Genomic DNA, 12,668 nt, shown 5'->3' with positions numbered 1-12,668 from the left:
TATGAGGTGTTGCATAAAGCAATTGGACGTAAATATGATGAGAATTGCTTGTTTTTTGTTTTGGGGATCAAAGAAATAATTGTGGCGTTTAAACTCTTTAACAGAAACCCTGTACGAAAGAATTGTTGTACCATATTTATAACATCACCACCCACAATGTCCCAATGGGATTTGAAGAAACCTGGAGGAAATCCATCTGGTACAGGGGCTTTCCATGATTTCATTCCCTTTAGAACTTTGTAGATTTCAGCACCATCAGGAATACGCATTAGCTCACTGTTATCAGCAGTTGTGATGGCTTGTGGAATTCACTGTAAGATGTTATCATTCATTACTTGGGAGCAAGTAGTATGCAGTTTACCATAATGCTCAATCAGTAAAGTTTCCCTCTCCATTCTAGTTGTGCACCCATTCTAGTTGTGCACCAGTTTCCTTCATCATCCTTTAGATCCATGATGTTGTTCCTTGATCTTCTTTTATTTTCCCTAGCATGATGGTGTTTTGTATTTCTATCCATCTCCAGATAGTATTCATCTCTAGACTTTTGGCCCCAGAATTCGTTTTGTATTTGGTGCCAATGTTCTATCTGATTCTCCAGAGATTTCACTTGACTTGTGGTTGAACTGTTAGGACTCTCCTCTTGAATGGCTTCCATTTGTTGGTGTAAAATAAATATATTACTTTGAATGTTTCCAAAATGCTCCCTATTCCACTTAGAGACGTATCTTCTAGTGATAATAAGTTTTTGTGACAGCTTATAAGCATCTGAACCATTAATTTGATGATTCCAAGTTGTTTCAATTTCAGGCTTTAGAGATTCATCCCTTTCATAACATTGGAAGTATTTTCAATTACGCTTTTTGTCACCTTCATTCTGAGAGGAATCAAGCATGATGGGACAATGATCCGAACCAAGTTGAGGAAGATGTATTAGTTTTGCATCAGGATAATTAAGAGAGGTCCCAATCAGCATTGGTGAGAGCTCTATCAAGTCTGGATCTTCGAATTCCCGTACCATGCACATTAGTAGTCCAAGTAAAAGATTTTCCAGTGTATCTCATATCATGCAAACCAGCTTCTCGAATTAAATTGATGCAAGGTGCATCTCTTGAAGAAGAAGTATATGAACGAGAAGTATGCGAAGTAATTCTTCTCATGTTGTAAGAAGAAACTCTATCCTCACTTTGAAATATAAGATTCAAATAACCAATTGTAACCCATGGTTGTTGAATTGATGTACTTAAATCTCTGATATACCGCCACTGCTTTTCTTTTGTTGTTCAGGTAAGGAGACCCATACATACATGTGAGTATCCATGTTGGCTTAGATGGATAATCCTGCACTGAACAATTAACAATCCAAGAATCCCAGTTGATAATATTAAAGGTAAAACCATCCTTCCATAACAAAATAATACCTCCAGCTAAACCTCTTTAGGAAATTAGTTTATGATTAGGGAAGTTATAAGGCTTGACTAATTTAACATTTTAGCTTCTCCTATTTTTGCTTCACATATGAAGATGACATCGGGATTATACCTAGAAATAAGGTTCTTAAGATGATCTCTAGGTTTTTTATCAACAAAACCCTGACAATTCCAAGGAATGAGCCTCATATTTTCAGAATCAAAACGTAAAAAGCTAATATGATGATAATAATTATAGGTTAAATCAAACCTAATAATATTGCAGAAAAAACAGGCAGATTTACGCAAGCAAGAATGACTATAAAAGTAATTACAAGATATAATTTTAAGTGCGTGTAATTAATTACCTCAGTTGCATGGTACTCTGGATTAGGCATGGGATTCTTCCTTGTGTCAGTATATGGCATATCACTTTCTCATTTTCGACCCCATCCATTGTTTCAGTATGTGTATTGTTGACAATATCAACCCATAGCTCCACCATGACTAGCAAGAACTGGACCTTGAATGGAAGGATTTAAGCCATTATCTTGTTCAGGCTGATTTCTTGCTCTTTTAGTCATTCTTTTTTCTTCTGCTTTTATCATATTCTCCCCTTCCTGAACATTCCTCGGCGACTCATCTTCAATATTTTTCCCTTTCTCTCCCGAATTTTCCTTGGATTTCTAATGTTTCTCATATTCTTCAACTGACATTTCCCTTTCACATAACAACTCAGCTACTTCTTCACAGATTGTATCATCATGATCTATAATATAGCATTGGTCACACAAGCTATGAGATTGTTTAAACCAATAATAACGGATCCACACTGGTTCACCATGGTTTGAATTCCACCACTCCCCTCTCTTTCCAATTTATTTTACACCTATATATGGCATTAACCTCCCCCAATGTTTCAAACCTTTCATTTAATTAAAAAAAAAGGGTTTGACATGTTATATGCCAAGTGGTTAAAAAACATATACGAGCAAGGTGTTTAAAAAACATGAGTCATCATATGTGGATACACTAACACTCTAACAGTACAGATATATCACTCAATCTTGTAATGCCTAGGTCTACCAATCAACAGAAGTTTAACAAAACCAAGCATGTTCAAATATGACTGAATTAAGCGTAACTGGCTGAATCCTAATTAGACAAGGGTTGAAAAAACACAAACTAAAGTAAAATTGAAAATCAAAGGTACACACAAGAATAAGGGAGTGACTAAATACAACCCACACTAATGTTAATTACAACCCTTTTAAAATGGTGTGAACCTTATTCATGTAGGTAAACGAAACATACTCATCATCTTCGTTGGAGTTCAAAGGAAGTTCCATAGATCGAGCCAAAACAAATATTTTGTTGGAGTAAAAGTTTACTCCAACGAAGAGAACACTAACGGAAGAGGAAATCAATTGGTTTTATCATCGAATAGTTAAAACAGTACATGATTTTCTTAAGCCGTTGAATTTATTGGACAAAAATTAAGGATCTAAAGCTTGATAGTATTTGCAGTTATTTTGTCTAAAATGTTTTTATCATATATGATTTTTGAAATACTACAATTTGAAGATATTGCAGTAATTTTTTCATTCAATCTTAATAAAAATAACACTGTAATCTTTGATTTTTGAATGTACAATGAGGAAGTTTCATGTTATAGGATTTGTTCTTGAAATTAATTAATGGTTCAACATTAATTGTCGGGTGCGGATGGGGAAGACGATGAAGGGGTGAGGATGGGGAAGACGATGAAGGATGAAGGAAAGTCTTGTCTACCCACCTAAACAAGGTTCATGATAGATTGAGAGGGTTGTATTTACTCTTTGCGTGGGTTGGATTTAGCCATTGCCAAGAATAATATGGAAAAAGCCTATAGTTTGAACGGAAGTTAAGGCGCATAACATGGGGATAATCTTGGAAAGAGATTTGAGTGCTCAACAGATTTAGGGATGTCTATTTGCCCCACCCAAACCCATTTCTGTGGGTACCCGCTCCGTTTGTAGGGTTTTACCTGTACAATTGGGGATGGGGTCGGGTATGAGTAATACTCGAAACCTAAGCTACGGGATGGGGTGGGGACGGGATTCAAGGTCCCTGCCCCATATCCGTCCCGAAGCTTTCATATTATGAGGGTTTAGACTTTTATGTAAGAATTTGTATTGCATTTTTCTTCTACCACTTAGTGGAGCTTTCTTTCATTTTATATTCTTGATCGTTGTTGTATACTCACAGTTTCGCTTCTTTGTTGTGATCCGCCCCTTTTCTTTACCCTCCCCGTGCGGATCCCGATAATGAACATGGTTACCTGGTCGCCGCTCGAATGAGACCCGAAAAAATAGAAAAACTCCTAAGTTTCTTAAGCTTTTTTTGTTCCCTTTCCGATGCCTTCTGATTTAATTTTAGAATGCACTCTCTTATGTTTTATTTTGTTTGATTCATATTTTTTTGGTTATAATAAATTTATTATTAACACCGTGTTACGGGTAATCCATGAAAAACCCCCCCGCCCGTCTCAATATTTTTGTGGATAACAGGGCGGGTATGGGTAAATTTTTTACGAACGGGACAGTGACTGGGATTGGCGTACCCGCCCCATGGCCATCCCTAAACAGATTATTGTCGAAGGAGATGCCAAAGGTGTTGCTGAAGCTATAAACGGACCTACTGATAATGTCATAAAACATATCAGGATGGAGATAATCAGGGCAAAAGGAAGCTTTTTAAGTTCAGAAACACTATGTGTCAGTCTTCCTAGAAGTGCAAATAATACTGCACATGTCTTATGTAAATATGCCTATGATAACTATTTAATTAGGAGTTGGTCTATACATGATCCTCTCCTCAATGTATCTTACCTTTTCTCATGTACTATGAAAGGTAATTGATCTGTTATATATAAATAAAGAAATGGCTTCCTTCAAAAAAAAAAAGTATGAGGCTATTGCACTATCATAGGCTATTGGGGAAGATTTAAATCTATCAACCATGAAAATTTGAGCATGGAGATTTCATTAGTCATCATCTTCTGTGAATGTCTCTACATTTTTTTCTCCAAGTGCTTTAAACGAAACAAAGCTGTTCATGTTTGGTATTGGTACTGACCATTTATTGTCATCTTTATCAGACCTCCAAATGTTATCTGAGCTGTGTGTCTGTAGATCATATCGGAACACGGATCCAAGGCGATCCATCAGTAAAATTTTACCCCCTTCCAAAAAGAACAAGGCTGGTAAGGTACGAGTTTTATTTCCACATTTCATATCCATAATGCACCACCGAACAAAAGATCCTTCCTTCGCCACTGCACGCATACAGGTACGGGCTTACCTATGTTAAAGTCTACCGCATCCAACTCAAATCAATTACCTACAAGTGGAGTGGCCTTTCCATATTATATTTTAATTTTTATCACGCACATATTAGCGATGCGGTAATCCTTCCAAACCTGGTTGTAGTACTATGAATGCCGAATACGTGTAAATTATCTATTGAATATACATGAAGTATTGCCTAGGTTGGACTTAGTTCAGAATCTGAACTTCAGATGAATAATTGTAACCAAAGAAAGGGTTTGATTTCATGTTCTGAGAAATAATACTTGGCTTCATATAGTCTTCGATGAACAATCCACTTTATATCTTTCCATAAAGAGGAAAAAAAAAGTAAATTCTTAAAGCAAAAGCGATACATCGAAGGAAAGGATTGAATCGGAGTGATTTCGGTTTGTTGCGAAAAACAAATCGCTTGACAGAACCAAAGCACAAATTGCTAATGAGGCTTATAAATACCACATGATTTATATGCAGAAAAACACACAACCAAGAAACAAAAACACAGAGAAAAAAAGAAAAAGACAAAAAAAGCAAGGAAGAAAGAAAGAAACTACGATTCAGAGAGAAATGGAAGCACCTCCAGCAGCAACAGAAACTCCTACCACTATTACTTCTTTATCTCTTAATGATACTACTACTCAAGAGAATGTGCAGAAGGTACCATCAGAAAGTCGGTTTCCTCTTGTTGATGAAGGAGATGATCAAGTAGGAGTTCCTTTGAGTGAAAATGATGAAGATGCGCATGCCATCATCGCAAATACACTCCCCAAGTCGGTCATAATCCAATCGAACATAGACAATTTATACTTGCACTTCGAGAAAGAAAATCCATGGGTACCTAATGCCATCCGGTTCCATGGAGATTACAGTTTCGGGCTCGAGACAAGGTTCGAAGTGGTGCAAGCTACCACTGTAACTGGCCTCGTCCATATCAGGTGTTTGCGTAATAACAAGTACTGGGCAAATTCCGGTACGTCCTACAGATGGGTCACTGCCATGGCCATCAAACCTGAGGAGAATCAGTCCGATCCATATTGCACGCTCTTCAAGCCTATTTTCGAGTATTCCAACAATAACCGCGTCGTTAAGCTCCGCCACGTCAACACCGGCTACTATGTCAGGAGGTTTTATGGTGGCGACCATTATTATGGTGCCTTGTATTTAAGTGCTTCAGGCGACAGCTGTGAAAGGTACACCTTCATTGACTGGGAATCTGTGGTTATGTTGCCCGACCTTATCAGGATCAAGGGAGACAACGGAAACCATCTTGAGTCCTACGGCGGAGACGGTTATATGGACTACAATCGCAAAGCCGATAATTCCTCATTCTTTGACTACGAGGTGTCTCCAAGTCGGGACGGAGGCATCCGCCTGAAGGGTGTTTACCATGGCAAGTATTGGACTGATGTGGATACTAGTATTTGGGTATTGTTAAAGGAGGCTGCCACCACATTCCATGACACAAACCCGTATTTTTACCCACGATAGTTGATGGAAACCGCATCATCATGCGAAGTTTGAAGAACGGCAAGTTCTGCAACAGATTCACGACTGAAGAGAAGACGAGCTGCCTGGCCACTCTTGAAAAGTATCCGGACCAGTGGAGCTCCATGGAGATTGAGGAGCCCGTCATGTCAAGGAAAATTAATAATGTCAGATATCACCTTACGGATGCAAGGCTTTACAATGAGAAAATTCTTGCACTTATCACTGATGATTCAAGCAACTATACTCAAAGTCCCTTAACGTCATCATTAAATCTCAAAACTACAGTGACCAATACAACTAATTGGAGTAACAGTGTCACGATGAAAGTGGGTATCAAGATGACTTGTACTGCTGGTGTTCCAGGCGTTTCATCGGGTGCGATTGAAATTTCTGCTGACATTACCGGATCTCAGAGTTGGGGAGAAACGCATACAGAAACCCAAGAAGTGGGGTCCGTGAAAACTATTACTGTGCCACCAATGACTAGAGTGAAGGGAAGTCTGATGGCGACACGTGTTTCGTACGACATACCCTTCGCATACACTCAGCATGACGTATTGAAAAATGGGAGTCCAAAAGTTTACGAAAAGAACGACGGGGTTTTTACTGGCCACAATGGCTATGGCTATAAATACGAGGTTGTCAATCTTCCACTCCAGTAAAGCTCGTCGGTGGTGGTGATGGCGATGATTGGCTTATTGGCGATGATCTTAATTGGCTTGTTCATTTACTTGTATTTCCCGCTGTTGTTTGTGGTGTGTTTGTATTTCCGTTGGTTAACTTGTGGTGTGCCTCGTTTATTTAATTTTCTGTTCAAGATCGCACAATCCATGTTTGTTTGTAATTTTGGAAGTTGATGATTAATACTAAGATTTGTTATAAGAGAAAATTAAAAATTCTGTATCAGAGATGCGGATGTGAGAACATAGTGCCTGTCTCGTAATGTTCTTGCTCCACTCCATGCAAAATGGGGACTCACTATGACTATATGCCACAAAAGTTCACCATTCAGATTTTGATATATTCTGCGTGGTAGTGTTGTAAAAATAGAGTATGAATCCGGGTGTTATGAATTTCTTTGTGGTTCTTTTCAAATTAAAGAGAGAAACTGATAACACAAAGAAAAATAGACAAAAATAGGGACATAATGGTTTAGGATTTTTGATGTTCATTTCACTATTCATAATGTTTATCTATTCATGATGTTCATAGGAACCATGCTTTAGTTGAATTTTTTTTTATTTTTAAGTTGCATATCATATAGGTTATATTCTCTTGCTAAATTGGGGCCTACCCCATTTGACTGGGACCTATCAAATTTCCCTTCCCACTCCACCAAATTGCTATGGGCTATCAAACTTCTCAAAAATCCTAATTTACTCCCACATTAATTTCTAAAACAATCTCATATAAATAATAATCTTTCCATTTTCAGTAAATCCAAAAACAAAAAAACCTAAACCCAAAAACTTTCTATTTTCATCATAATCTTTCCAAATTCTCAAAACCCTAATCAAAATTTTTTCTTGATCTTCGATCCAACCAAGAAAAAGGTAAATCTCAATCAACCCATTCTATGATTCGCATTTCTTCATTGATTTACATGTTTAAATCTTCAATTTCCGTCCATCAAAATCTCTTATTACACCAAGAATCGGTATATGTTGACATATCGAATAAATTGATTCTGGGTTTTGTTCTTCGACCATGAAGAGCATGCAGAGTAATCGGTTTATGTGATGATTAACATCAACCGATTCTAGGTTTAGAAACGAAATGTGAAAATACATCACCACAATCGGTTTATAAGTGCTTTATAATAGTCCGATTCTGGATAAAAAAAAATTTAAACTATGTTATCCACATAATCGGGTTTTATGTGCTTGTTAATTTACCGATTAAGATTGTTTCTTCAGATTCCATTCCACAATCGGTGTTTATATATGTATCACATAAATCGATTGTTTGCGTTTGACATTCCTGTGTGTTTTATTGTTGAGAATCGGATTACATATGTTTGGTTGTGTACCGATTGTTAACTTGATTTCTGTTTTTTTATGTAGATATGGACTTCGGACACCTAGCGTTTTACACTCGAGAGCTGACCTTGGAGGACATTCTTAGGGAACCACAACCAGTGCCAGAAACAAGCCTCTATAAGTTTGCTTATGGACGTGAGACCCGTCTTGAACAAGCCCTCGTGTTGATTGACAAGTTTGCACTGCAGGAGATTTATGAGGGTCATTAGGATGAGGAGAAACATGATTTCAGCTGAGAAGGATCGCCATGGATTTATGGAAGGTTTGTGGGAAAATATGGCTCAATTTCAAGCCATTGCTGAAGCAGAAGATGCTTCTCTTGATAGTGGTGTTGCTGCTGACACCATTCTCATAAATTGCACATAAAAAATCTCCGAGTCTAGCAACATAAGGGGGATTACCAGCTTTTAGCGAACAAGGTGGTGAAGGAAGTGCGTGGAACTCTTCATCAGCCAAATCAAACGCAAAAATAGTTCCTTTCTGGTCCACCCAGTGAATAGCTCCATTCACAAACTCACCAATTTTTCTACCAGGTATTATATCACGGTCCATGTTTTCAACATATCTCCAACCAGTTTAGCTACCAAGAGTTTATACAAGAACATTTCCCCATCTAATGGTGACAACCTTGTACTCATTGGTTGAAGCACAGTGACCAAAACCAAATCCAGTTAGAATGTTTCTTGCATCTCCAACCTGTGGGAGGACAATACGTTCTCCGGTAATCGGATTACAGATACAAATATACCCGGTATGAAATCTTCCACGGAAGCCAACTAAACCGAAGCAAACTAAACCATTGCATGAAGCCAGAATTGAATTATTTATAGGGGGTTTTAGATTAATCCTTGTTCTTCCACTAAATCGGTTTAAATTCTCATCATACTCAGTGTAATAAAATTTTGGTTCATCCCCTATTGTATAGAATATGAAACCTAACTTACCAGAATCATGAGCATTGAGATGATTCAAGTGCATTTTCGAGAAGGATGGATGTCGAACAAGATTTCTTCATGGTTTAGACACACATTTGCATTGTAAAATAGATTCAGCTGGTACCCGATGTAAGATTTCTAACAGGATCTCGTATGGAAGCATATTAAAGTTCCCCATTTTGGTGAATAATATCGGCGGAAGAAGAAGAGAGCAGACGGAATAAAAAGATTATGAAATAGGGTTTCTACTTTCAGCAGGGTGGTTATATGACATATATCACCTTTCCGTTGGTGAGGGCTGGTTAACTTGGTTGAGGGTAAGGATGTAAATTGAACTTCCCTTTCGAGTCTTGTGACACACGTATAAGCCCATTGCAGGGGTTTTGTTAGGGGGCAAACCCAACAAAATGGGAACGTCCAAGTGTGGTGGGTTCGGTTCTCACATTTTATATATAATTTGAGTGGAAAATGCTGGCCTCACGTTGAAAGTTAGGCCAAAAGCTTGAATTCTAGAGCTCCTGGCCCCCTACCAATAAGAATCGAGTATTTTCAGTTTTTTCGGCCGCACACGAAATGGTATTGACGGACTTCAAACCCTTCTTTGCAAACCCAACCCTAACTTCTGAGTTTCTCTTCCACCGCATCCTCTATATCAAATGGATCTCTAACTTTGTTTTTGAAAGTTGCAGATTCAAATCGGTGTAGATTCAAATGGGTGGATTCAAATCGGTTCCTTATCTCACTTTTCCCTGTCTTTCATATTCAGTGGGATATCTCTGTAAGAGGTTTGAAATCTTATCGGTGATGAATCTCTGTAAGTGGTTTGAAATCTTTTCGGTGATGAATACCGAACCCTTCCTAATACACATACACACCACACATACACAACGAGATATTTAAAACCCTAATTCATATTTGTTCTTCTGTCGCATCTCTGCTCTCTTTCTTTTATTCACAGTTACTTTTAGATTCAGTCCAATCGCGTGTTTTTATTTTCTCTCCACCTTCTTTGCATATTTTTGCAGTGGCAGCTGATTGTGCTCTATGGTAAATTTATCTCTATGTAGGTTCGGGTTCATGATGTTGATTATCCTCTTGATTTTTGATTTATCTCACTCCGTTTTTGATTTTCTTTCCATTTTGAGTCGATAACAATATTTAGAGTCAGTAACCATTGATAGAGTTGGATCAACAATATTTAGACTCAGTAACGATGTTTGTTGTTACAGAAAGTCAACGAATCCGTTAGTAGCAGAAAATGGTAGTACTGCAACCAAATTCAATAGATTTAACCTTGGTAAGATTTTATGAACTCTCTTTGTACTTTGTTCTTCATAAATTGTTGATAAAATATCAATGGCGGTTCACCAACTTATGGTGACCATGCAATATTTTTTTTTGTCTTCATGAACAAAGATTGCACTGTATTGGTGATCCGAACTCATACCATATTCGATATCCTAAGCAAAACTTAACCAAACTTAAATAGTATGTGGAGGTTCTGGAACTAACCGAATCTTTCAGTACGTAAACAATAATCTATATTGGTCAAATTGATTTAGTTGTTGTTACTCTATATTATACTCTACGACCTTCACTACTAGGCATATAAATTTATTGCACGCATGTTGTGTTCAGATGCAGCCCACATGGAAGCGACTGTGCCATTATGAATGTAAATATTTATATAAAAGACGCTGAGATTGGTGGTGGAATTGGTGGGGAGAAGCTTACTGGAGTTAGCTGTGAGGCTGTATAGCTAAGGTGATCCATTTCTTGCGTTCTTCTATTTTCATATGATGTTTTTTTATAGTTACTATTGTTGCTTAATTTCTTAATTATAATTTACCACTTCTTTTATAACTTACCACTTCTTTTATGCAATTATGCTTCACTTTATCTATGCTTCAGTTAGTAGCTTAATATAGTTTCATGCCAATCAAAACTAAGGGCCATGGGACGCTTCGATTTGTTTAGAGTATACCAAAACCTGATAACCAAACTGATACCATAGTTGAACACCAATATTCTTTCATGATTGAGCAATCTGGCACAACTACTTCTTCCACTATAATTCAAGCATTTGTGTAAGGTATGTCAGGTGGGATCACGAAATGCAGCAGCGCGTTATGTTGTCATCGTGACCATTAGCGCCTAATTTTTGTGACTGCTGGGATTCTATATTTTTTTTCTACTTGGAGAAAGGAAACTTTTCATTTGGCGAAACCATTTAGAAGACTCATGTTTACTGGAAATTCTCAAATCGTACTCATCTCTGCCTGTTCTTCCCTGTGCTCAACTGTAAATTAATACTGAACACTATCTAGAAAGATTTGAACGTGCCAAAAGCGTGGCCAAATCCTAAAGTCCCTTGCGCCAACAAAAGGTTGAGTCCAGCAACAGCCAACTTGAGATTTTTGGTCAGTGGACCTGCTTTTTACCGATCTTTATTAGGTAATTAATTTGTAGCTAGAGTCATAGTTATTGACGGTTCTTGCTTTTAATTTCTTTACCTTTTCCATGTTTGATTTGCTTATGGAGTGTTCTCCAGGGCATGTTTGTACCTGCTATAAAAGGACTAGGCACCTAGGAACAGTGATAAATGGTTACCACTGGCATGTTTCTGTTTATTGAACTATACTGTAGATTCCTTCTCATGTCTTGGAGACTGTAGATGATAATACCATACGGGTCTACGTTTATGCCTCTAACACCTTTAGCGAAGCTTGCCCAAGAATGGGTTGCAGTTCATGGGATTGGGGTAGACGATGAAGGAATAGCGAACAAGGTTAGTGACGCACGCTAAAACTTTCCATTTGGCGAAACCATTCTGAAAACTCATGTTTACTGGAAGTTCCAAATCATACACATCTCGGCCTGTTCTTCCGTCTGCTCAATTGTAAATTAATATTAAACACTATCTAGAATATTTCACTGGCCGAAAAATTGGAACGTGCCAAAAGCACGGACAAATCCTAAAGTCCCTTGCGCCGAAGGCGCACAATATTTGAATTAGTATTCCCTGGAAATTGCTGCCAGTAATGTATCGTAAAAGTAAAGATCGAAACTACTTTTTATTCGACCAGAATATATTTCCTTGAATTTTCATTTATATTTCTTCATCTGCAAATTAAGATATTGCTTCTATGCTCTAGACTCAAAATAATGAATCAACGGATCAACCTGCAAAATTTCATTTCTAGCTTTAAGATTATTGTGCTAGCGCTTGGGTGTTACCATGTTTTCTGAATAAATGCACAAAAAATAGGGGGTTGAAAATTTGTTGGGCTCAAAAGTCATGAACATCAATGGCTAATTTTGGATATGTCCTGCGGAGCAGGGTTGATCATCTTATATCAAAGTGTCAGACACCACCTTAATTTAAGATCTAACAAGTTGTTAGATAGTTATTTCGTATTTACTTAATGATCTTCTAATGGAATTAGGACATTA

The 12,668-nt window shown here is 37.6% G+C and overlaps 2 protein-coding genes and 1 long non-coding RNA gene across 4 annotated transcripts; all 3 read left to right on the top strand.

Moving 5' to 3' along the window:
- Positions 1–5,320: 5,320 nt before the first annotated feature.
- LOC113316292 lies at positions 5,321–6,241 on the top strand. Its single transcript, XM_026564503.1, has one exon. The coding sequence runs from the start codon at positions 5,321–5,323 to the stop codon at positions 6,239–6,241; it is 921 nt and encodes a 306-aa protein (XP_026420288.1).
- A 20-nt stretch (positions 6,242–6,261) lies between these two features.
- On the top strand, positions 6,262–6,903 carry LOC113316291 (natterin-3-like). Its single transcript, XM_026564502.1, has one exon. It carries the CDS (start codon positions 6,262–6,264, stop codon positions 6,901–6,903), a length of 642 nt encoding a protein of 213 aa, XP_026420287.1.
- A 2,940-nt stretch (positions 6,904–9,843) lies between these two features.
- On the top strand, positions 9,844–12,153 carry LOC113315904. 2 transcript variants are annotated; one of them, XR_003342977.1, is made up of 5 exons: positions 9,844–10,029; positions 10,241–10,278; positions 10,445–10,512; positions 10,854–10,979; positions 11,862–12,153. It is a non-coding gene; the product is annotated as an uncharacterized LOC113315904 (long non-coding RNA). The 2 variants fall into 2 exon arrangements; XR_003342976.1 differs by lacking the exon at positions 10,241–10,278.
- Positions 12,154–12,668: the final 515 nt, after the last annotated feature.

Source organism: Papaver somniferum, chromosome 10 (genome assembly GCF_003573695.1).
Source record: "Papaver somniferum cultivar HN1 chromosome 10, ASM357369v1, whole genome shotgun sequence".
NCBI lineage: Eukaryota > Viridiplantae > Streptophyta > Magnoliopsida > Ranunculales > Papaveraceae > Papaver > Papaver somniferum.
Note: the sequence above shows the minus strand (reverse complement) of the source record. Positions and strands in the feature narration are given on the sequence as shown.

Coding starts and splice junctions, on each gene's coding strand:
- LOC113316292 (XM_026564503.1), top strand. CDS start 5,321: ATGGAAGCACCTCCAGCAGCAACAGAAACTCCTACCACTATTACTTCT.
- LOC113316291 (XM_026564502.1), top strand. CDS start 6,262: ATGCGAAGTTTGAAGAACGGCAAGTTCTGCAACAGATTCACGACTGAA.